Source organism: Chaetodon trifascialis, chromosome 10 (assembly GCF_039877785.1).
Source record: "Chaetodon trifascialis isolate fChaTrf1 chromosome 10, fChaTrf1.hap1, whole genome shotgun sequence".
NCBI lineage: Eukaryota > Metazoa > Chordata > Actinopteri > Chaetodontiformes > Chaetodontidae > Chaetodon > Chaetodon trifascialis.
In genome coordinates, this window is record NC_092065.1 from 6,670,718 (window position 1) to 6,695,929 (window position 25,212).

At 43.2% G+C, this 25,212-nt stretch overlaps 1 protein-coding gene across 1 annotated transcript in view; it reads right to left on the reverse strand.

Annotated features, from left to right (window-relative positions):
* Window positions 1–2,579: 2,579 nt before the first annotated feature.
* The window catches only part of LOC139337551 (DENN domain-containing protein 2A), a 33,749-nt gene continuing 11,116 nt past the window's right edge, over window positions 2,580–25,212 (reverse strand). The window contains exons 2-20 of the mRNA XM_070972183.1: window positions 20,229–20,315; window positions 15,495–16,538; window positions 13,280–13,407; window positions 11,682–11,794; window positions 11,372–11,569; window positions 10,991–11,084; window positions 10,299–10,349; window positions 9,821–10,008; window positions 9,372–9,481; window positions 8,592–8,661; window positions 8,209–8,286; window positions 7,009–7,149; window positions 6,744–6,892; window positions 5,316–5,493; window positions 5,162–5,203; window positions 4,917–5,022; window positions 4,492–4,782; window positions 3,950–4,036; window positions 2,580–3,534 (exon numbers count right to left, since the gene is read on the reverse strand). Of these exons, the coding sequence (XP_070828284.1) occupies window positions 3,503–3,534; window positions 3,950–4,036; window positions 4,492–4,782; window positions 4,917–5,022; window positions 5,162–5,203; window positions 5,316–5,493; window positions 6,744–6,892; window positions 7,009–7,149; window positions 8,209–8,286; window positions 8,592–8,661; window positions 9,372–9,481; window positions 9,821–10,008; window positions 10,299–10,349; window positions 10,991–11,084; window positions 11,372–11,569; window positions 11,682–11,794; window positions 13,280–13,407; window positions 15,495–16,538; window positions 20,229–20,314 (3,186 nt within the window). The 5' untranslated portion in view covers window position 20,315 and the 3' untranslated portion in view covers window positions 2,580–3,502. The remainder of the gene's footprint in view (window positions 3,535–3,949; window positions 4,037–4,491; window positions 4,783–4,916; window positions 5,023–5,161; window positions 5,204–5,315; window positions 5,494–6,743; window positions 6,893–7,008; window positions 7,150–8,208; window positions 8,287–8,591; window positions 8,662–9,371; window positions 9,482–9,820; window positions 10,009–10,298; window positions 10,350–10,990; window positions 11,085–11,371; window positions 11,570–11,681; window positions 11,795–13,279; window positions 13,408–15,494; window positions 16,539–20,228; window positions 20,316–25,212) is intronic.

Consider the following 25,212-nt stretch of genomic DNA (forward strand, 5'->3'; position numbering starts at 1 on the left):
AGCGAGAGGAGGGCAGGAATTTCAGGAATTAGCCGTGGTATGACATGAAGCCTGGAAAAAGCCAGAGAAAAAGACCAAGGGAGAGAGGGAGGGGAGGGAGGGGAGGGGAGGGAGGGAGGGAGGCAGGTCTGACCGGTCAACACGCAATGACGAAGGGGAGGAGGAGGAGGAGGAGGAGGGCTCCAGAAAGGAAGGGAAAGCAAAAGGAAAGGGTGGTGAGTCCAAAGGAAATATCATCAGAATAAAAAAATACTGGAGCAGGCTGAGAAAACTGTCAGTGCCTTCATGAGGAGCAACAAACACATGACAGCACTCCTGAGTATGACTTACGATGGGTGTGCACAACAGCGTGTGTGTGTGTGTGTGTGTGTGTGTGTGTGTGTGTGTGTGTGTGTGTGTGTGTGACAATGCTGCTAAACTGTGTCCACACTCAGACTTTTTTCTTGTGGGAATAAAGTTTATTCAACTTTATTATTAGTTTGAAATAAACAACGATCCAACTTTGTCCCAGATGAGAACTTAATAAGCAAACTACTGTGAATGATTTTGGTAGTAAGGTCAACTTTTTGCTGATTATTGAAAATCAATATTGGACTTAGGCTGTGTTGCTTTATGAGCAATAACAGGAGTTCATATTTTATTTTGACTAAACTGATTTTCTTTGACTTTACGCTTTAACCCCCAGCAGATAATGTTTAACACTGGAATTAAGTGTGTTATACTTATTTTCTGTCATAACACTAATTCCTTTATCCCACTCACCACATTATTTATATATGATAGAGTAATTTAAAGGCTCTTCGACCCTCTTTAAGTCTCCCTCCCTGCTGCCTCTTGTCATGTGTTTTAGTAGTTAAGGAGAAAATTCTTATATATTTGAAGCTTTATATTTTATATCTTAAGCTAAATGTAAGTTAAGCTAAATTCTTCCGTTTTGGTGGGAATGCCCTCTGTCAGTCTTTTCCTGTCCCAGTTTTCACTTCACATGAGACAAAAGCAGTCATACTGTTGGACTTGGGCATGTTGTGCAAGTGATTAAAGGCGTGGAGGCCTGATTGTCTGAGATGTGATTCTGAACTTTGGACTCTGCTGAGGCAACGCATGCAGGGTGACATGAAGTGGGTAACAGAGACCTCCACTGGATACTGTGGGTACGACAGGGCTGGTTCACTGGTTTCAAGCACCGTTTCAAGCAGTGACCCCACACACTGCAAGGGGAGGGCCTTACGGACAGGCAAGCCAGGCAGTTGCTTGGAGCCCCCAGCCACTAAGGGGGGCCTGGCCGCTTATTTACAACAATGATTATTGATAGGTCTGGGCTTTCAGGGACCTCTGTTCATCCCTGGACCTCACTTTGAGAACCACTAATCTATTTTTTCAGTATTCATCTCAAATGTCCCAGAAATTGTGCATTTATGTGTGCAAAAAACAAATTTTTGTGGTGTGTATGGGTGGGGTGGGGGCCCCAGGGATTTCTTGCTTGGAGTCCCAAATGACCCTAGCAACGCCACTGCACATTGTGCCACCTCTCTGCTGGTTGTTGGACTGACTGTATAATCATCTTGCAAGTACACCATGTTTATCCACTAAAATATGCTTTTCATATTCAGCAGTGGTGAAATCAGTAGTTGTGCTCAGCTGCAGACGCTTCCTGCTCAGGAACAAGTTCAATTACCTGGCTGCTAAAAGTCTGTGCAGTCCAGAGCAGCCTGCTCCAGCCTCCTTTCCATTTCTTAATGACTGGTTTAACTGTCCTCCAGTGGACATTCACTGACTTGTGCATTTCAGCTATCCCTTGACTGAGTTGCTTGGAGTCTTTCTTTGTCTTCATGGTGCAGGTACTTCAGCGGTGTATTTGTAATATGCTTAATTAAAGCACAGGTTATCTCCTTTTCATTAATTATGTATGCATTATAACAAATTGGCTGCATCAGTGATGTTTTAGGTGTCTCATATCATGCATGACTATTCATGCAAACGTGTTTGATATTTGAAATTCACATGTAAGTAAAACCAACCATGTACTAAAACATTATTCTTATTCCCCTTTATGCAAAATGTGTTTGATTCCAGGATGTGTTGACAGCGCCCCCTGGAGCTGGATAGGACTCACGTCAGCAACTTGCTCAGGGCCACACTCAGAGGATCAAGTACTCAGCAGGCATGACTAGGGTTTGTCTTGAGTTTGCTGACGAAAGAACCACATCAGATGTGGTTGAGCTGCATCATGGGAAGTGTAGGATCCAGTGTTTTTGAGCTTTATACATCCTCCACTTGCAGCTGAAAACTGGAATTCAAAAGCAATCAAACACACCTTTGTTCAATTCAGTTTGCTCAGAGGTTTTACTGCTGCGGCCTTACCTGATCTGGTAGAACCAGTAGCTCATAGGAGTAATTAGGAGTAGTTAGCTAATGTTAGCAAACATCACTGAGTCTGTTCACAGTAGTAAAACACGGAGTGTAAACACTGTAAACACACTGCAGCTCAGCCGCAACAGCAGAAGTTACTCACTGTAAATTAGTGTTACTGGTGGAGAAAATACTGGAATATATAATGTGTGAAAAAAATGCGTCATTGCTCTAATTCGACAACTCAAATCACTTTATTTTTATAAGTTTCATTGTATTCTCAATCACTTTTAAAAGCAAACCTAGTTGCTGTTGTGAAACACATATACTGATTGACCTAAGACACACATCTTCAACATGGAGTCCATAAAAGCCTTTTACTCAAACCCAAGTGAGAGATGCATTCACATTGATTTCCTTTTGGTGCTCACTCCTTTTCCAATAAAACTTCATGTACTTAAAACAGTGGTAAATTTACCCAACAACCCAAAGTGGTCTACAAACAGTCTGGTCTAGACTCTGTTAAATAAAGCCTATTACAAACTACAGGAGATTTCTTTGCACTCATTTGAGGGAAATAAAAAAGGAGATTAAGTTTGTCTAAAAAGAATATAAATTAACTTAAAAGCCTCCTGTTGATGAAGAAGTTGTACTATTGCATTTATAAAAGCTTCTATAGAAAATACTTGGAATGTATCGGAAAGTATTGTACAAAACGGGGCCTTTGGGGACCTCCTCCTCCTCACAGGTTTATCAATGGAGTACAGTGAAAAAGGGAGAACACTGTTCCTAAAAACATTTACACTGTGCTGTGCTATACAGTAATACACAGCAGGGATTGACTGTAATCTGTAAAAACATCAAAACCTGGGCAGAAGCCTGACTTGATGCTGCTGATTTATGGTGTTGGAGGGGAGTTTTGGTCCAAGCTGAGTAAACCCTTCACAACACTCATGGAATGAAGCCAGGAGCTAAACCCCAACTTTCCCCAGATTCCCTCATGAGTCCAGTCCACTTTAAGAGTCTTCTTGTGCTTTCTGACCTAAAGACACATCTCCGTCTCCACACCGTCCACATCAGGGAGCGCGTCTTCCTCTTCTTTTCCTCTTCTTGCTTTTTCCTCCTTTCACAGATTACATCCTGACTGCAAACATCATTTCTTGGAAAGGAATTTCATCTTGTTTCCTGAAAAGCAACAGATGGGAAACACATTAAAGAGAAACATACAGAATGAAGCATCATTAGTTCAAGCAGAGCGCTGAAGTCTCACTTGTATTGGCTGATATGCAGTACAGTGTGGACATCATAACCTGTCACTTATCACTGTTTCTCTGCTGTTTATGCTCAACACCATTTGTTGCTGCAGCCTGCTCCACCACCTTGAACTCCTTCTTATCATGTATTTTATATTGTAGATTAAGCTGGGACTGATGTTCATGCATGTGTTTATTAATGGGGACTCTGCAGATTCCTTGTCACTGCTTGGACTGGTTGAGATGGTCAAATCTTTGACTCAAGTGTCTCTGACTGAACTAGCAGCTGTTCCAGTTGCTTATGCGACTGATTGATCCATTGATTGAGGTTACACAATAAATCTCACCTAGACCCTTGAGGAACTTGTTGACTCCTCGTTGCTCGCTCCCGGGCAGCGAGTCCAGATACTCTTGTGCTCTCACCTCAAATAGGCCTGGAAATAAAAGAACGCAACAGATATTTCAAGTTGCAGAGACTCTTTACTACCTCTGGATTTAAAAAAAAAATGCTAAAAAAACTGGAATAAATAGACTGAATTTTAAGAAAATTCTCACAGTGCTGATATATGAGTAACAGGAGTATGTTTGCATGGACTGACATGATACTGGTATTGCTATGGAGCTGTTCTATAAGAGGATCCCTGTTTTATTTATCTCATGCATGTACACAAGGATGCACATGCTCAGAGATGATTTAAAATACTTTAACAATCTTTGTAACGTAATCTTTGTAATGTAAACGTAACTTTTTCAAAACGAAAATTCTCTGTGTACTGACTGTTGGAACATCTACAGTTCCACTCTTCATCTGCTGAGGAAGACTGTGCAGTCAAGCTTTCAGTTGATAAACCGTACTGTAACACCATGACAGGTAATCAAATCCCAGCACCTCTGAGGCCCTGCCTGCGCAGATCCCTCTCCTGGATGAAGCCGGTGAACATCTGGGTCTCCATGAACACCTCCAAGAACCTTCTCAAGCTCTTGGAAGTGACCGCTTTGCGAAAGGCCTCACGCTGAAAGGATGAAGAGGAGGAGGAAGAAGAGGGGCTGGGCAAGGTGGGGGAGGACACAGACTCATCTTCCCGCTCTGTTCCACCCATGAAGAGGGAGTAGTGACCCACCATCTCCACGAAGAAACGCACAAAGGCCTCCGACACCACCGTGCTGAGGGAGCTGGAGTCTGGGTGGAGGTGCAGGGAAGAAAATGAGGGAAAAGAAGTTAAATAGAAAAGATTAAAGCTCTGTTTCTGGTGAAACATAAATGTATAAATACAGTACGTCTGAACAGACGAAACACTGTAGAAATTGAGTCACCATTGGTCAGATCTCCTTTCTCGCAGGCCAGCTCCCTCCTCTTGTCCAGCACATGCTCGAGAGCTGCCTGCAGCTTGTGTGGAAGGATGGAGTCCTCATCATCCAGCTGTGCAGGGAAGACACAGACGTACCGTCAATGCACTGCAGTGAATTAACTTGCTGTACTCACATAACATCTGGCAGAGTTACAACACGTGCAATGGAGTTTCTCTGTTCTCTTTACAGTATTTGTCCATGGTTTGTACCTGTCGTAGGAAGCGGCTGTTGCCGAGGTCGACCACCAGGACCTGAGGGAAGAGCAGAGGGAGAGTGGTGTCATTTCCTGGAGCTATTGTTCAGTGTCGAAGAAAGGCCCTAAGCCAAGGGCACCAGAGGCAGTACATCGCAAACCTGTCTTACCTCCTCTATGGGCAGCTCTTTGAGCCGAGGCAGGGAGCTGGAGAGCAGGCCCACGATAAAGGGCGTAGGGGTGCAGACAATATCTAACATGGAGGGTGGGAGCACAGGGATGTATGTATGCTGCCAGGTGAAGGGGTAGAGCAGAGCCACGACTGCATGACAACACTGAGACAATGTGCTGCGGAGAGAGAAAGGAAAAGGTAATGCTCATAATGAATAACTAGCTGGTAACTTTTTTGGATGAGATAACAGTATGCTGGAAAAACCTTTGTTTAAGGAGATCAAATTGACCTTGGAAATAACATCGTTTGCAAGGTCAAGAATGCACCTTTAATCTAAATAATAATATCATTATTTATCTGTCTTTGCATCATTATGTTATCCCATACCTCTGTATTGTTACATAATATACCTGTACCATTCAGGTGTTAATTCTCCTGCTATACACAGAAATACAAATATGCCTCAAATATCTCCCATAAAGCAAAGCATGTCCCCAAAAGCTGGTTCCTGTGACGGGTTTTCCTTTAACAGTCTACAACACAACTCTTGCTTCTACCACAAGATGGCGCCACTTAACTCATCAAGAACTTAACCTCTGCTGCCACGCATTTCTTAATTTGGATCATAATGCTAAAAGTTCATTCCTGTTGGTGCAACACACTTGCTGTTACTCTAAGAGGAATGTTAAAAAGCATCTCTGACAGGAGAGTGATGTAACACTTATAAAAAGTATGCAGCAGCAGCAACACACTCACCCCACGCTGTTAACTTAATCTCTCCCGGGTGTGCATCTGCTCACAGTTAATTCATTAAAACATTGATTGATGAGGCCAAGTTTCCACTCCACAGTGGAGAGTGTGCAACAACTTGATCTGCTTATGAGAAATGCTTCTTATGTGACTTCTTACGCGGGCAAAAAGGGAAGCTGGACAAAAAATCAGGACAGCGACTGATTCTGCTGAGTCCGCATGTTGAACCAGGTGGACCACAAAACAGTTAAAGGTTTTAAGGGGACTGCGTGGGTGTGATGACGTCATAGTGCACACGTGTTAGCTCTGGAGTCATGCTCTCAAGCCGAACTCCTTCTATCTGGCATCCATGACAGTTTTCCAGAGAAGAAGTGATTGTTCCCCAGGCGACTGTATAACACAACAGCATTCCTTCCTCTCACACTCGGTCAGGATCTTCTTTTCCTAAGACTGTTTGTCTCTCTGTCATAACTCTTTCCTCTTGGTCTCTTCAGCATCGTAACCCTTCCTCTAATAATCTGATCACGGCAGATTAATCAAACAGATGAATAAAAATACCGCAGTGACTCCACCCACCCCAGGATCGATGCATTTTGCATTGAATGAACTCATGATCTTAAGGTCCGGAGAGCGGACTAACCACCGTGCTCTGTAACAACATGTTGGTGGAGCCAACCTGAGTTTGTCGGCGGTGAAGATGACCCTGCGCTCCAGAAGCAGAGAGGCAAACACTCGGAGAAGGAGACGTAGACTCAAGGAGGAGAAGAGGCATTCGAAGTCCACATGCTCCAGACGAGAATCTGACGGCCTACACAGCTCTATCACCTGTAGGAAAGAAAGAGGAAAAAAACATTAAATAGCATTATACACACTGCACATATACACATAAACCAGCGCTGGTTCAAATGCTGTTTCCCACAGCAACACCACCATCATCTCACCTCTGTCCCAGAGCCAGGTAGGAAGTTTTTGACAGTGATGGTCCTCCCTGGAGCAGGGAAGGGAGCTTCCATTATTCCTCTCATAAAAGGCTGCACCAGAGCAGGAGAGATGGCCCTCCTCTTTTCCACTTCATCCAAGATCTGGAAAGCATAGGGAAGAAGGCTTTGTAAGGCTTTGAATACTAGCAATCACAAGTATTTATGAGTATACTGTAGATATACGTTGGATACGTGTGGGGCATCAGATCTTTAATTAATAACGTCTCTTTTAATTACGGTAGAATATTTCTATCTTGAAGTTGGGTCATATGATGAAAAATAGTGGATATGATGTAACTTAATCAACTGGCATTTATACCATGGTACCCATCCTTTTACATCACAGGGGGTGTATTAGGCCATTGTAAGCAGTGTTGCAAATCAATGCTCATAATGAGCAGGTGGCCTAACCACCACTGTGCGAATGTGTGTGTGAATGGCTGAATGCAGGCGTGTGTCAGATTCAAGAGGGATCATGAGTGAATCAAGAGTGAGGTTATTCAAGCAAACTGAGAATCTGCACTGAGAATTCTTATATTTTGTCAACAACGGGGGCTATTATCATCACAAACTTACTTAATGTTGTCATGATGCAGTGGAGAGAGCCAAACATTGTCAGGAGTCAACATAACAAATGGCTAACAGCCTGAATACATCATGTGTACCCTTCTACACGCATACCAGCACATCTGTATAGTGTTAAACTGTTGTGTAGCTGATCTGATACAGATGAAACAAATGCATATATTCATAAATAACAGCAGATATATTGTATTTACTCTTCTTGTCTGTCTCCCTACAGTTTTAGCAATAGCGTATGTACACTGCAGAGATATTTAAGTACACAAGTCCACATGCATATACAGCTAAGGCTCAATGCAGGGAGCCTTTTCCACTGCACTAACCACATCAGCTGCACTTCATGTGTCTCTGTACTGGAGCCAGGAGTACGAGGCTGTGTGGGAAAGTAGAGGGGGCGGAGGGAGGGTGGGGCTGTGTGGGCACCAAGGGTGGTACAGCTCTGCACTCTTTTAGTGAGGGTGGGGTTGTATGTATGTGTTTGTGTAACACAAGCAATTCGGTGTGATGTGCAATTCAATTTGATGCAACACACACATTTACATGAACTTTGTGCATGTGTGTTTAGTTCACTATATCTACCTTGGAGAAGAGGTCAAAGCAGCCCAGACGGCTGACGATGCAGTAGACCTCAGGGAGCCTTCGGCCTTTACCACTGGGCTGTGAACAGCCAGCAAGAAAAAGACAGCTTCAAAACACTGGAGTGTCACAAGACTGCTCAGTACAACCGCAGGATTAGAGCAGTGGAGCAGAGCAAAGCCTTTGTTTCACAGAGACTTAAAAGGTACATTCAGAAAAAGAATTTAAGAATTTTACCAAAGAAATAGGTTGAAAATAATTTGCATGTCAGTACAACAAAATTAAAGGGTAAAAGGAGCAGAGGAAATCAGATGAGCTAGTGTATCATGAAGGGTTGTCTATGTTAATATGATATGAGGAGAAGCTAGTGACAAGGGGCAGCATACCAGTAATCGCCGACAGTAGCCAAACCTCCTGCTTCCATCCTCACCAGTCAGGACAAATGAGAATGTTTCACTGGGGATAAAAAGAGAAAAAATTAAACATTTAAAGCTGTTAAAATCACACAGAAAAGATAGTTGTTGAAACAGGAAACACTTTTGTGGACCGAACTTTGCATTTTGGCAAACAAAAGTATGACTTTGTACTTGAGAAGGAAGACCATCACAACATTCTTACTCTGCAAATATCCTCACAAAAACCTCCTAAGCTCTACCTGACAGGCATTCATCTGCCGCTGAGGACCTTCTCGACAACAAAGAGTATGTCAGCCAGTTCAATGCAGGTGTGTGTTTGATGGCCCCTCACCCACTGAACATTTGCCTCGAGGTAATGATTAGCCATCACCATCAGGTCAAAACATCATCACTTCTCAGAACAATGCAGACGTTGAGAGGCTAAACTAGGAGGTATTAGGTGATATGGCCAATTTTAAACAGCAATGAAAGAGAGGTGATTTTGTAATAACAAACCAGGTGTAAGGTGCTAAATCCATCTTCTCTCCCTGTAATCATCTGTCACTTCGTTATCGTTAAAGAAAGACCAGTCATCTTTACAAGCAACAAGGTCATTTCTATTTTGGGCTTTCAGCGTCTTCTCTGACAAGTAATCATTAGTGAGGAAAACAGATGAGCTATTACCACTCTGCCGGGAAATTCCGCTGTCCCTGTTCTGTTTCACTTTTTCTGTGTCTTAAGTGCTGCGGCAGCAGTCGGACTAGGACTGACCTGGGGAAGTTGTCGACAGGCGCCCAGTCCTTGGCGTCAGGGAAACAGAACTGAGGGATGACCTTCAGCTGGTCCTCAGCCTCCCGCATGAACTTAAAGCTCCTCTCAAGCTGGAGGAATAAAAGAGGAAAAATGTGAAAAAGAATACTGTATGTTTAGCACCACAAAAGATTTAAGATTCTGTTGCTTTATGGAACGGAGACATCTGCAAACTGAAAAGAAGAAATAATGAACCACAAAAAGAACCACTTAAAGCACACCTTTTTCTATTGCCATAACATAAACAGGATTTTACAGTTGTGTCAACATCTTCCTGATGCTCATCATGACAAAACTGCAAGGTCACTGTTTCGGTGACAAGTTTTAAAGGTCTCAATAAGATAATGGTAAGTCTTGATGTGTTTCATTGTGGAATAAAGTACTTCAGTAACATCTGCATCCCCTTTCACCTTGAGAGGGAACTGTTGTGTGACTTCTGGCAGGTACGGGACTCCAGCCTTGGTCTTATGGAGTGCAACAACTATGAAATACTCAAAGAGTTTCCTCTCCTGCAGCTCCATCAGATCCCTCTCCAAGGTCCGGTACCGCCCCGTCTGCCTCAGCATGGACTGGACTGACACCAGCCGCTGGCTGTGAGCTGAGAGACAGAGAAAAACATTTCATGCAAGTGAATCCATGTTATGCATGCATACATACATATGCATGCACAGAGAGTCACTGTGAGGCCGCCATGAAAGGCAATCTGCTGTTTCATCTGTGCGTGTCTTTGATGTTAGCTGTACAGTGGAACAATGAAGAGAAAAAAAAAGACAAGAAATTGTGCTAATTTGTAACTAATGAAATGGTCCAGATACAAAGCTATTTCATAGTGTCAGGCATCCCCTGTGTAGCTCCTGTATGTGTAAGTATGTATATTTCCATTCTCACCTTTTAGTTTCTCCTCTGTGTCGCTTTCTGACTCGCTGTTCTCATCTGTCACTAAATTAAAGAGGAGAAAGACAGAAGAAGAAAAACAGAGCATGAGGAGACTGCAAGTAACAATAACAGGAAACTTAAAGCACATGGAATTCGCTCTCATTTCTTTCATTCCAGCAACTACCACACAACACCACCCAGTCCTCTCAAACACGGGCCAGTCTCAGCTGACCCCACAATGTAACTTTGGCCATAAAACTAAGTGAATACATGTGATGAGGTATTATTCATTCGACCTGTAAAGTCTTCCTGCTCAAACTGAGAGTTTTAGGAAAGGTAACCTGATGAAAGGTGTCTGCAGTGTTGATGGTAATGATGCTAAAATAGCAGAATATATGAATCAATATTTTAGAAACCTTTTTCCAAGTGTACAGACAGTGTTCAGAACTGTGACAATGTTTGAGAAAATGGCTTTGCAATGTTAGGAAAGCTTTTAAAAGAATTACTGGATCCAGAGCAGGATCTGAACCTGGATCTGATTTCAAACCAGAAAGTAATCACTTGTTCGTTGGCCCATATATCAACTTTCCACTAACTTTTACTGAAATCAATCTAAAAAAGTATTTGGTAACTAGCAGACAGCCACAAACAAAAACACGGCCTTTAACGGAGGGACTGCAGAGGTGGGCATGATATTTTCTCACCTCTCCCTGAGCTGGACTCTGTAGACTGAGACACCCTCTTCATGCGTTTCTTCCCTCTCCGTGCCTCAAAGATACCATTGATTTTCAGCACCATCTGCAGGAGGTAAAGGGAAAGAAATGTCCATCTTTAACTTCTTAAACCAATAAACAACATTTGCCAGGTTCCTACAGAACCAGATCATTTCAATACAGAATCTGGGAGGCCTTCTTCTAGGCACACTTTTCACAGGAAATATCCATCAGAAAAGTTTCCCCTGCCTTACTCATCCCCAGACAGCAGCATGAGTGGACCAGCTCCACACCTCCCTGAGCGGTACATTCTGCCATAAATCACAGCCAGAGCAGCAGGAGCTTTGTCAGAGGCCTCTCAGACTCTCATACCTTGGGGATTTTCCTCCGTCTGCGATTGTATGGGTCTCCAGAGAGGCAGGGGGTGTCATCTGGGCTGCTGGGCGTGGAGGGGGGGCTGATGCGGGAGGGAGAGGAGATGCCAGTGTCCCTGCTGGTCTTGCGTAGTTCCAGGAGCTTGAAGCTTCGCCGCTCTGAATTCTGTCTGAAGAAGCCAGGCTTGGAGGAGAGCTGGAGGGGGCGTAGATGGAGCAAAACAGACACATCAGAAGGTGATCTTAGTGCAGGGTTGCTTCCTATAAATCTACTTTGTTTTTCTAAGAATGCATCAGTCATCAGGTACCTTAGTTGGCGTGTCAGGGACAGGAGATGAGGAGGCAGGTGAAACACATTTGCTTCCCAAACAACTTCTCTCCAGCTCAATATCTTCATAGGGGTTCTCCTTGGATGGAGGATCTTCAGAAGAAAAAATACAATTTCTTCTCAAAACTAAGAAATGAATGTCACCTGGATAACACAACAGCCTCACAGAGGCTTTCCAAAGAGCAGATAAAGTACTCTTTCCATATCAGTCATGTTTGTTTTGCCAGACGATTCGTACTCCAGATGTGCAGAGAGCTACCAGAGGTAGCAGTGTGCTCACCCAGCTCATATTTCACGGTGATAAGATGCTTGCACAGTTAATGCTAAGTGTAACTCTAGCCACCAGTCCTCCCCTGCAGATAAGGAGTGAGGAGGAGTCATTTTCCAAAACCTGTGCCTCCTTCTGTCTTTGTCTCTGTCTCTCTGCATCCCTCCTCTGCTCTATCAATCCATCCACCAGATGTGACCTGTAGGAGTCGCAGGATAAAGGGGGACGTTCAGTTCCCCGCTCCTTCTGCCTCTGAGGAAAACAAGGGATCAGTGTACTGTTTTCCACATTGCTGGCTGATGGGAACGTCACACTAATCTCTGCGGTGTGTTTGTGTGTTCTGTCAGCTGCGCACATGCAAGTTTGCATCGGTCGTCAAGGCATGCGTTCGAGTGCACATAGCGGTGACAGTTGCTTTCCTCTCAATCTGAAAACACTATCAGACATGTGGATTGTGTTTTTAATGTGTGTTCATGAGAACCTGGTTTGCATGTGGAGGTTGATGACAAGACTGCGAGGACACCACAACTGCTCACACACCATCTCTGCCTCCCTGAGCTGCTTTCGGAGTAGACAGCTATGCCGGGTCAGAGTTACTTTACCCATGGGACACTGCTGAGTGTTTTGTGAACAATGTCTGAGCTTTTTAAAAAACAATACTACTGCATGAGAGAAGGAAACTATAAAAGAATCCAAACTAAGCTGTGGCATCACTCAAATATAATTAAACTTAATTTGATTGTTGCAAGCGAGCAGCTCTCATTATACACCAGTCTCTGGCAGGAAAACCAAAGACACATTGAAGCGATTGCCAGTAATGTGCCGTGGCTCTAAGCCATTCACATGCCCCCTGCCGCACTGACAATCACAGTAGCCAACCTCAGCTACGACCTCACACAACGCCACTATTGTACGTTCTGAAATTAAACAGGCTCGAGGTGGGGTTGGCATAACACGGCAGACAATAAGGCAGGAACGCAGGTCAGGTTTCTACGTATAATTTTTAATAAAATTGAAGCAGCGTGGCTCTAAATTAAAACTGGAGCAGAAAAAACAGGGTAAAGACAGCTTGGCCTCCTCATCACCTCTGTTACTGAACTCTATGACTCACACTGATATGAGAAATGAAACTGAAAGGTCAGCCAGTGTATGAAGGGTATAGAGAATAGGACAACATTCAGTACATTATTTGACAATGTTTTTCACTTTTGGTAAATAGAAACATAACAGCAATTTCTTGATTTTGATGCAGCAGTTCGTGGCAGATTCCACTCGGTTGAGGGAAAATAAGTGTTATAAGCATTGTTTACCTATTATGTCCTCGTAGACATTCTCTTCTGATAAAGTGCGTGTTAGGCCCAGTCTGGACTGAGCGTACCAGTCCACCCTGCAGCTGTCTGTAGAAGACTGGAGGAGATCCTCAAATTCATAGGACTTCCTGGTGGACAGAGCATTACAAAGACTTAGGAGAGTTGCACGCCAAATACAAAAGAAGAGGAAGGAAGGATTTTTGACTGATGTCTTAGAGGGACCATGTGCTTACGTTGATGTCTTTAAAAGATGTTTGATATGCCAAGCGGGGAAACTGACGATGCCATTTGCTAGTTGCCACATCTGAATGACCACATCTGTGTTTCATCACTGCCTAAGATTAAAGCCCAGCAGAATGAAGTGCACGCAAATATCCCTGGTTTCATGTGTCCCCACATGCATGCAGATACATACAATTAAACTAAGTTGCCACTTTATTAGGTACAGCTTGCTATATCCATTGCAATACGATGCAACAGTGAATCCTACCTTTCTGAAAAGATGTTAAACGCTGTCTGCCTTTATTTCCTCATTTTGTCAGATTGTATCTAACTTTAATATTAAGTTTCCTACTGTAAGAACTGCACATGAAAACTAGACCTTTGTCTAAATCTGGCATGTGCACATCATAATGATATCAACTATGGTGCAATGTCCCTGATTTATAAGAAAGTTAAGCAAAGTAAATGACCATGGAACATTGTATACTCTCTTTGTCCATTTTCTTTTGCAGAGCCGTTGCACAGCATTTGATGAAGCTACATGCGTCTTATAAACTGCCAACTCAGTGTATTTGGACATCAAGCACAAAAATGCACACTGCAACCGACACTCACAGAGAGACAGCCTGGCTAAACAAAGGGCTTGACACAGCACACTTGAGCAGAGTGAGGCCTCCACATATGGTATGGAATGTAATAGATCCAAGCCAAGCTCCAAACAAGAATTCAGACCGCTCGAGAAAGTGAAGAAGAGGTGTAGTCCAATACTGCAGAGTTCACATTTTTGGGTTTCCCTGCAGAGCGTTGTTTGTTTGATTGTAACCATCTGAATAAGAGGACTACTTCAGGACTCTTGAAAATTCCAACTTGTTCCAACTTGTTAATTGGTTTTGGCAGAATAAGTGATTTGGATTCTGGATTCTACACTTACAAGTTCCAGCTCTTCAAAATGAATGTCTGACAGCTCAGTTGTGACAGCCAAAGGCCTTGTAGAATCATTTTTACTGTCAAGGCTAAAATTCTTGAAAAAGCAAGTGGCCTCTTTGACATGACTCACACCACTATGCATGTTGTTCTCCACTTCCAGTAAAGTTTTGGAAAGAGGAATGAGTTGAGCTGGTGTGTACATTCCTCACATCCAACCAATGAGCTCATTCTCTGGGATATTTAGAAACAGGATGATGTCAGCGGTGGTTTTTATTTACAGCAGATGTGGGAGATGTTGTTCACCTCAGTGTTCAGTTGGTGATGGTGGGGGAAGGTTTAGAGGAAACAATGGTTATTTTGATTCCACAAGAGCACTTTAAACAATATATTTTTTAGGAATTCAGAGTTAAGACAAGAAAACATGACAAGACAACTTGATTGGGTGATTTATATAAACATATCAAACTGTTGGCTGGTTGGAAATATCTCAACAAATATCAGAGGGATTGGTTTGAAATTTGGCACAGAAATCCATGGTCTCCACAGGACTATCCCCACTAACTTTGGTGAGCCTCTCACTTTACCTCTAGCACTACAATGAGGTTGACATTTGTGATTTTTGGTGAAATGTCTATTACAGCTATTGAATGTATTGCCATGAAATCTTTACCAACACTCAGGTAATAACTTTGGTGGTCGCCCGACTTTTCCTGTAGCGCCATCATCAGGTCAATTTTGAATTTGAATTTGTTCACCACTGAGGTTTATGACCACATACCTGCAAAACTATTGCCATCAACATCAGCCTCAGCTGTGTTTTGTGTTTACCACTAATTAAGCACATGTTAGCCCTCTTACACAATTAAAAAGACACGATGTTGGGCATGGTTAACATCATACCTGCCATTGTCATTATGAACATGCAAGCATCATGACATTCGCATTAAGCTCAAAGCACAGCTGTGCCAAAGTAAAGCTTCACAGAGCGACTAGCGTGGTTCCAGACTTTTGTTTGAACATAGGTAACTTAAGGTAACAAAGGTAAGCTATCTGCTTCTTCTCATACCTGTTACTGCTGTCCCGGGGTTTGTCAGTCCAGGGTCTCCTGCATACTCCAGGTGGTGGGCATGTGGGTAAAGGTGGAGGTGGAATGGAGGGCAAAGGGGGCAAGTTCCTCCTTCCCTTCCCCGAACCAGGCCCTGAAGTTGGTGTAGTGGGGGGGGTGTGATGCTGGAAGGTTCTCTGAGGTTTAGGTAGAGGGTTTATAGATGGAGCACCTGGCTCACTGTATACGTTCTCTGGATCCCCGTCCCGCCTCCTCCGTGACCCGCCAGGCCGTGCCACATCAAAAGTCCCAAAAATGGGCTCGTTTGCCCTCTTTTCTGTTTCCTCAAGCTCCTCCTTTGAAGGAGGGCAGAAGTAATTGCCTGGAAATGCCAGTGAAGGTCTAGTAGGAACCTCCTTTGTTGCCTTCTCCAATTTCTTAACATGAGTTAAAACACTTTTCTTGTCTTGGGGTTGTTCTGTTGGCTTGGAAGCCCGAAATCCCCTTTCCAGGATCACTTCCCTGTCCTTGTTCGTTGGACCCTCTGGGGATTTAGGTCTTGAATCGCCCAGCTTTCCAAGATTCTCCTTCCCTGAGTCTTGTCTGTCCCAGCTGACAAATCTCTTGCTATCTGTCCTTTGGACCTCTGAAGCTTTGGATTCCTTTTTCCTCACTGTCTCAACTTCCTTCTGTGTCGTGCTCAGTGGACATGTCCCTGTAGAAGTTAGTGGGGCAGGCTCCTTTTTGCCTTCCCACTGGGAGATCTTATCACGGATGCTGGCCGTCTTGGCTCCCGCTGGGCTCTTGTTGTGGTTCAGCTTGCCACACAGCCCATTCTCCATGCTAGGAGTCCGAGTGTCGGTGGTGGTGGAGGCTCTCCTGTGAGCAAGCATGGTGTCAGGAGGACCCGGGCTGTCGCTCAGGCTGAGTAAGGGAGAGAGGGGACGCTTGGTGGACACAGCAGCGTCCTTCCTGTCTCTGTCCCCCGGTGACCCGCACACCTCTTGGCGCTGGGGCACCACAGACGACTGAGCCTCCCCAACCTTCAAGCCACAGCACTGGAGCCTGGAAAAGACCCATACACAGAAAAATTTATGTAACCTGTTTCCAGTCCACATGGGCTTAAAAGAAGCTACTTATACAGAGGCAACACAGCACAAAAGGAAAAGCATGCAAACACATGGGACTGTATGTCAAGTCAATGTATATTAGATATATATTAGACTTAAGAAATTAAATATGCCTTTGACCAAAATTGCCAGTATTACGCAAAAAAACCTTCCAAAGAGAGAAGCAAAAAGTACTTGATTTCTTGAAAGTAGCATATAAATCAGCCCCTTCTGAAAATGCTTTCTGACCTTATAACTAATAAAAAAGAATTGATGGAATAGCCGAAACATGATATATTTAAGATATATATATGCCTGAAACTAGATTAGTTGTGTTTTACTTCATCTTAAGGAGTTAATTTGTTAGGCCTAGCTAAAAAATAAATTGACACACATTAATATAATAGACAAATAGACCAAACACTTTTAATAGTCAAGCGCAAATGACGCTTGACATTATTATTTAGAATTGGTTTGAAAATGTATAATTTGATCATCCTAAAATAAGATATTGGAAGCTTTCTTAAATGGCTCATCTTGCAGTAAGTGCAGTAAGAGACATATTTCACGATTAACAGGCTAGAAGGTCACCTGTCAGTCACAAGGTGGACTTTGGGGAGGGATCAAAATTAAACCCAAACAAAGAGGCGAAACATAGAGTCTTCTCTTCATAAAGGGACATTGCTAACCACTGAGCCAGTGATCCAGCAGATGCGCACTGTGTAATTTAAATCAGATAAACAGAGGGAGAAACTACATTGCACTGTCAACTCTAACAATTTATAGCGCAATTATTTTCATAAAAATGTCAGTTGCTGCTTTCAGCGTACATGGCAAAGCATCGTGCTGCCCATATCTCTTAAAACTGTCCAAGCAATGTGAGCAATTACAATTACGTCCAAATAGACCTTTGTTTTATGGGGTAAACAAGAATTCTTGTTAAAGGAGCTCAGACGTCTGTTTGGTGCCTCTGTTTCAGTTGTGAGTCACTCCTGGAAGATTACTGGGTCATGACTGTTTGAACTCTGGGTTTGGGGGTCAAAGTTTACAAGCTACACACACACAGCTATTTCTGGAGAGGAGATGAAAGTATACACAGAAGAGAGCGGCCGAAGTGTAGACGTGCATCTTTTCTCTTCTACTTCGGACCTTCAAAACTCAGTTTTAGCTCAAAGACCATTCATCAAATGATTGAATTTCTAACAAACAGAGGAAATGTGGCCTTGCTGATGACATTACTGGATGTGAAAACCAACAGTCATGCAATCCAGAGGAAATCTCAGGGGGAAATTACTGATTGAAGTTTCCTCTGAGACCTTTAAAGACAAGAAAAAACTTGATGTTGTAACTATGACCATGAGGAAACCAAATAATTATCTTGCTCTGGGCTTTATTAGTTTGCCCCCCCACCCCCCGTTCTCCTTTCGTATCCCTTGGTTTAAACAGCAGTTTTTATTAAGCATGAAGCAACAGAGGGGAAAAACTAGGTCAAACAGAAAAGCCAAGTAAAGGAGAACAGAAGTAGGCAGGGGGGTCGAGAGAAGTTATAGAGTTATAGAGAAAGTGGAGCGGACAGAGAAGGAAATGAATGTATTTTCCCATCTAAAAAAAAACCCACTTGTTTCTGATGAAAAGAGAAAGAGAGATTGAGAGACAGATATAAAAAGTGGGCAGTAAGGAAAGCTTGTCTATCACCCGCAGCCAAGGATGGGTGGAGCATGGAGATGAGGGTCATTGAGGGCGGAAGGAGGGAAGGGGGTACAAGGGCACAATAGCATTTCTGACCAGCTGAGCTAACACAGGATCAGCAGATAGGAGAAAGGGTCTGAACTGGGCAAGAAGAAATAAAAGAGAGGCGCAACTAACTTCTTTGAATGGTGTCAAGTTTTGACAATTCCCCAAGAGAAATGTATGAAGCTTTTGAGCAACACTAACCCTCAAAACAACAGCCATTTAAATCTTAGACTAGACAATCCCTCTTACTGGCACAAACCAAAATCCCTTCATTATAATCTAAATAGCACTAATGAATATTGCAAGGATGACAGAAGGGACTGTAGAGAATGGTCACAGAGGCATTAGACAGTGGCAGCAGGGGGGCAGTAACAGTATCCAGATGCCAGATGGCCAAATCTGCCCAGCTCTGCATCTCTGGCCCTGCTATTGTTTTATGGCTGACCCTAATAGAAAGGGCTGCCTCCAGCTTGTTTAGGAGCAACACAGAAATTTATGATGGTTATGGGAAAAATGCATTTAAGACAAAGGCAGCATGTCACAGCAGATGTGTAGCGGTACAGTATAAGATGGCAGAGAGACTGTTGTATAGGCTCATAGCTTTGTTTTTTTTCAAGTCACGCAGCAGTAGGAGGGTCTGAAAAGTATTGTTCCCCACTGAAGAATCTCTGTGTAAAGTTTAAGGGTCAGATCAAATCGGGTTAAGCTATGGTTTCACCTTCATGTCTGACAGGATGTTTTTGGCTAAATGGCACTCAGCCGGTTCTGGCATATTCTTAAAAGTATACTCCATTGATTTAATATTGTCCTTACATAAACTTGAGGATTCACCAGAGTTTACTGCAGCCTGAAACGGTAATAAAACGCTCATCTGGAGGGAGATCGTTTTTGTTTAACAAGGCTTCCGAAAGCGTATTGATGTGGACATTGCCAGAGCCGCTTGTTTGTGTGAGGTCAGGGGTTGTGTGCTTGATGAATCATTTTACTTGATAGTTGTAGTCTATCGTGTGCATAGAGTCCATACAGCCAACACTAAATTCCCACAATTCCTAAGGTACAAATTAGTACAGGTAAGCCCATTTTCAAGCGGTTCGTAACAAATGCCAGACATTGTATTCACTTAAAGCAATGGACAGTATGAGAAAAAAAATGTGTTCTTTGAACATTAAAGCATATAGACACCCAAAATAAATCAGCTTGATGATAATAAATGAGCATAATATCAGACCAGTGATGAGCTGTGCTGCTAGTGGTTGTTTTTAGAGATGGTAACAGATGTTTTATTCTCTATGCTACAATTCTGTGGCCTGTGCTACAAAATGTTCAACCTCTTCACCTAGGTGCAAAAAGAGCTCTTTTCATTCAAGGTTCGCTAATGCTCAAAATTGAGTTAAGCATCTGCTGTAGATATAAAATGAACAGGACCGATAAATAGTAATAACCTTGCCCTTTTATTATAAACACAACACAGTATAACCAAATGGATTGTCTGTCTCTACTGACCTCTGAGCTGCACTAGCTAATCTGATTTCATATGATATAGCTGGGTAGCTGTCTGGAACAATGACAGGTTGTTTATAGCACAAAGACAGGAGGAGCTGTTACTCCTCCTCCAGTACAAACAGGCAAAACTGGGCAACAGAAAGCAGCAGCATGGTGAATCTTAACATGAGAAACATGAGCAATACCAACCAGCCACTGGTGTGAGCAGTAGGTGAATTACAGTCTTGTTTTTTATTGAAATAATCAGTTAATATGGCAGATGATGTTTGAAAATAGATCTACACTAGATGGTGGCTACCTTTTCGAAGGAGGCTTTGAGCATCACCATAGTACAATATATGCTGTAGCACAGACATGATAATGTATTTATTACGAGACACTGATTTAATTTGGCTTTTGAGACACCTACCCGTTGACCGATTGGTAGATACAGTTGTCAGTGTTTGTACAGAGCAGCAGGGCCCTCCCACCAGTCATGGTGCTAGCAGCTGGCATCCTGCACAGAGAGAGACACAGTCAGTCAGAAGAATGCATTTGTATAATGGGTTTGAGTGCATTGTGTGGATGGTAGAAGTTTGCAAAAGCAAAGCAGACCTATATTTCAGCTTATAGATCATGAAGTTGCAAAGAAAAACATTTCAAACGGTTCCAGAAAATATATTTAGACAGTTGAAAATATTCCATCTTGTGTGTGTTTTTCTTTTTTCGTTAAGATGATACACAAAAATAGGCGGACATACAGACTGACAAATGAGAGTTAGGTCAAAAGAAGAGCTGCTTCCCCAGCACTCCCTCAGGGAACGTTTTCAAACTCTGGTGTGTGAATGTAAACTATAGCTCAAACCTCTCATTTCTGTGGGTAGCGAAACTCATTTCTGAACCAAGCTGCCGAGAAGCGGACCTCACAGGTTGCATGGCATCCCCCCAAAAATGGCAATCCCTGCTTGATTAGTGATTAGAGGATATGGCTGAAAACAAAGCTCTAACAGTGGCTAGCCAAACAGGCATAAACACACACTGGATTCCAGCACCCATGTGGCATTATGGAAAACTTATGGAACATACTAAAAAGTCCACATTGTAATAGGATAAGCCTCCATTAGGAAAATATCTGTGGCAGCTGGAAGCCAGAGTAGGGCACTCGCTTCAACTTTTTCAGGGTATCACTCAGTGTTTTGTCTTTTTGCACTTTCCAGAACAGATTTCTGGAGTATTTCCATTTGTGCTGCACACACATTTTCTTTTTGCGCTTCAGATCCTCTCCGCAAACTCTCCTTTCATTCCAGAAAATAACTTCCTTAATGTGCCGAGTGTCTTCTGACGCTACACATTTCCCTCTGTTCTTTATTACATACAAGTAGTGCCAAGGCGAGTGTGAGGGGACATGCTTGGCCAGTTTGAAATTATTACTTGGTCCATTTGTCAGAGTATAATGAAACCAGATCCTGTTGGAGCTTGCAAGACCATCCGTATGTAACATTGAATTAGAGCCACTGTTGCACAGCGCTCATGACTTGGTCCATAAAAGCTGGTAGAGGGCTGGCGTGGGGCAGAAGGGCCCAGCCTCTGCCTGCACAGATGTGGTTAACATAAGAGAGGAGGAAAGGTCAGGGCTAACTCCTGTTGGCAGGTATTCACACATTTGTTCTTTAGTAAAGAGAGACACTATACATGCTTTGCAACTCAGCTGCATATTCACACATGAAACCTCATATAAAAACACACTGAACATAGATAAACACATCCTGCCAGAGTGCACATACTCCAGACCAACTTATGGATGTGTGTGCATGTGTGACTTCAACCAGATGTGCCGGGATACTTTATGGTATCCGTAGGCCGTTAAACATTTCCTGAGCGCTGCCTGGCCCAAACCCCCGTCCAATCCTCTCCCAATAAACCTGCATTAGGTAACTCTGACACTTCTATCCCTTGTCCCCTAACTATGTGGGGAATGTGAGCCTAATTCAGCCAAATTCCTCAAATTGTTGTCCCAACTGGCATCGACATAAGTCAGAAAAACAGCAACAGTTTCGGTAGATTACATAAAAAAAATAACTGCAGCCAAATAGCTGAACTCTTCCCTGAGCTAACAACATGATTGGCCCTCTGGGTCCAGTGTTTTGGAATGATTCTGGGCTTCTTCTTTTTTTCATTCCAGAATGAAAGAACAAATGGACAATGTGCAAAAGTTGCAGTCTCGTCTCACAAGAAGTAGACTTAAAGTACAATATGTCACCTTTTAGCTTTGCTCACAGTTCAACTTACAGCCCACCATTGCTTTGCCTTTAGCCCCCCAACAGCCCAAGCCCTAGCCCCCCAGAGAGAGGAGGAGGAGGGTTTGCGTCAGCCATCCACCGGCCTGTAGGCCCAAATTATTTTCAGCTGTGAGCTGAGCAGAGGTCACATGTTTGAGGGGAAACATCAACCAATTTTTTTCCTTCCTCCCCCTCCTGATTCTTTTCTCCTTACTAAAACCCAACGCAGAAATGAAGAACAGAAATCCTGCATGGAGAGGGGGGTGGTCGAGGAGGATTAGAAAGAATGTATAGAGCCTCCTAGTTTTGCAGTTTCATTTTTTTTCTGGGTTGGGAAGGGTGTTGCATATCACAGGGGGGGAGTAAAGATGGAAGATATGAAGAGGGAGCAAATCGGAGAGGGGGGCTGGGGAGACAGGGGTTGTCAAAACGAAAGAGGAAAGTTGATATTGCAAAGAATAATACAAGTATACTGTTGCACTCTGAAAACAGTGTAGGCTTTTAGGCTGTCCCACTTCATTATTTGTAGCCCCAAGGCCAAAACAGAAAGTACTGTTCAGCGGAGATTCTCGTGCCTTAAATGGTAATTTCGTATTTTCACACAATTCTAACTTACTGGGCTTGAACATATCCCAAACTTGACTCATGCAAGACAGTGCTTCCCAGCACTCGCCTGAACCTGACAAGCAGTGTCTTTGCATCTCGTAAAAGTAGTAAATTTGACAGCATTGCCAGTTTTACAGCACACGGTTACTAAGGAAACTTCTTTTGAGAGGCGCTCAGGCTTTTGTCTCCCACAGCTACTGGCAACTATTGTTAACCCTGACCCCCAGAGCAAGATGGCCGCCATAACAATGCAGAGGCTGAGGGAAGCCATCTGTTGAGGCCAATAAAAACATCACGGGAAACTGCCCCCATCAGCCTTAGCGCTGCGAGGTGTGACGGGCTATGGACGCTGCAGCAGAGGAAGTGGTATTGTTCATCAGCAGCTGTGTGGACGACCGCTGGGTGGAGAAGATGGGAGCGGAAAGTGTGTTCCAATCAAAATAACTCATGACATTTCAGAGATATCTGATATACCTGTAAATTTTGAGAAGTCCTGCGCAGTCTCTCGCCAGAATCAGCTGTTGACGGTATTGTTGATTTGAGGCTATTTATCTAATGACCTTCAGATAAAAACCATTACACAGATATATTTCATAAAGGACAACCTCCTGTCCTGGCCTCAGATGCAAAAGGATCAGTGTTCAGTGAACAGCACACAATCCTCAACGCCTTAAAGCCTTTACTAGACAGATAGCAGCAGTCAGGGTCAGAGGCAGGGCATCAGAGCCAAGCATCAGTTACATAACAAACCCTGCAGGAGATTTCCATCAGCGGATGGACACTGGCTATCTGGCCATGGACGGATTCTTCTAAACATGCACTTATTCTACTGAGAGAGTGATGTTGTTGTTTGTTTGGGCTTAATGGCTGAAGCATGGTGTTGTCTTGCTGTAATAAATAGGATCTCAGTTATCTACTAGACCCACCTATTCTAAAAATGTACAGTAGAGTGGAAAATGGACAGTGGGGATCAAGGGGAGTTTATGTGTGTGAGCAAGTATGAGACTGTCCAGAGACAGCTTTGGTATTTTTACCACAAGTGGGGGAAACTTTGCAGAGTCTGACTCGAGGGTTGCACTACAGAGACCATGCAATACCTGTATCAAAATGATTTCTGCGGTGACGATTTAAGGACGTCTAAGAGCTGCATTTTCGGACACTTTAGCCCATGCTGTGCTTTGCTGGGCATATGAGCATCAAGTGAGTACTGGTCATCCAGTCTACGAATCAAATGCATGGTGAGAACTGTTCGTCACAGAGGTTCTAGTCGCTGGAATACGCTCCCAGCCAACATTGGACAGATTTAAAACAGATCCTCGTTAAAAAGTCACTGACGCACCTAGATGTTGTTTTGTTGTTGCTGTTTTTGGAAGCTTTTTGTTTGTTTTTGTTTATTGTTTAGCGCAGTGGATGTGTGACCGTTTTGTTTTTGTTTTCACTGTCATTTGCTACTGTCTGCAGTTTCACGTTGGTTCACATGTACAGTATTGTGCTTTTGTTGACACTATGTGGCTCTGATTGTTGTTTCTTCATCGTTGTTGTTTTGTACAGACAAAGGTAGACCAGCAATCATAATGGGGATCTGAATGACGAAAATTTTAAATAATGACACACATGTTCACTCTTTCTTGGATGGCAGGTATAGTGTTGAATTCATTTGTAACCATCAAAGTGAAAGAAAAAACGACAGCAAAAACACAAAAGCTTGATAGAATATAAAAAAAAAAAACGGCAAATTGCTGAGATAGAATAGAAAAGATTGAGACAAGTTGAAATATTTGGAATCAGTTATTTCCGTCTAGAGAGCCATTTGGATGATTATGATTAGCGTAACTGTCAGATCCTATACTCTTTTCCCATTGGCTCACAGACCAAGGGTTCGTAGATGACTCCAAACTCCAATCTGGCACCGTGCATAAACAAATGTGACCTTGGTCTTGTCTTAGCGTGAATGAATCCCTGATTCACAAAGACGTGGCACTTTTGTATACAGTACGTTAGCCAGCACACAGTTGACTCAGCAGCCCACACATTCATCTCATTAACAACTCTTGGAGTAACTGGTTTTTCTCATCCTGAACTGCTGTGTGCTGCATTCACAGCAGTGGATCAAAGAATCAGCCGAGACTCACTCAATGACAACTTGATGACAAACACACACACTTGCACACACCAGCTTTTCGATGAGCTGTTCCTCATGCTGTGTCACTTACGAGTTGGCTTAGACCAGCTCTGTTATTAAGACTTGTGTGAATCCTATTGTAAAATGAACACTCTTCACAGTGCAATGCAATGAAAGTGTAGGAAATATTGACCCATTGTAAGTCGACCTTTTCGGGTTGTTGAGCTCTTTGTGGTTGTTAAGCACCAAATATTATCTATAAGCATTAACTCTGAGATAACCAGGCTATGTTTTGCTGTTGGAGTTGAATTAGCTTTATCACACTGTATGCAGGTGGTGCTGTCAGTGTTTCGTAGCTAGCTTAATCAGGCCTCTGAGTTGTTGTCAGCGAGCTGTGGCCTGGCTGC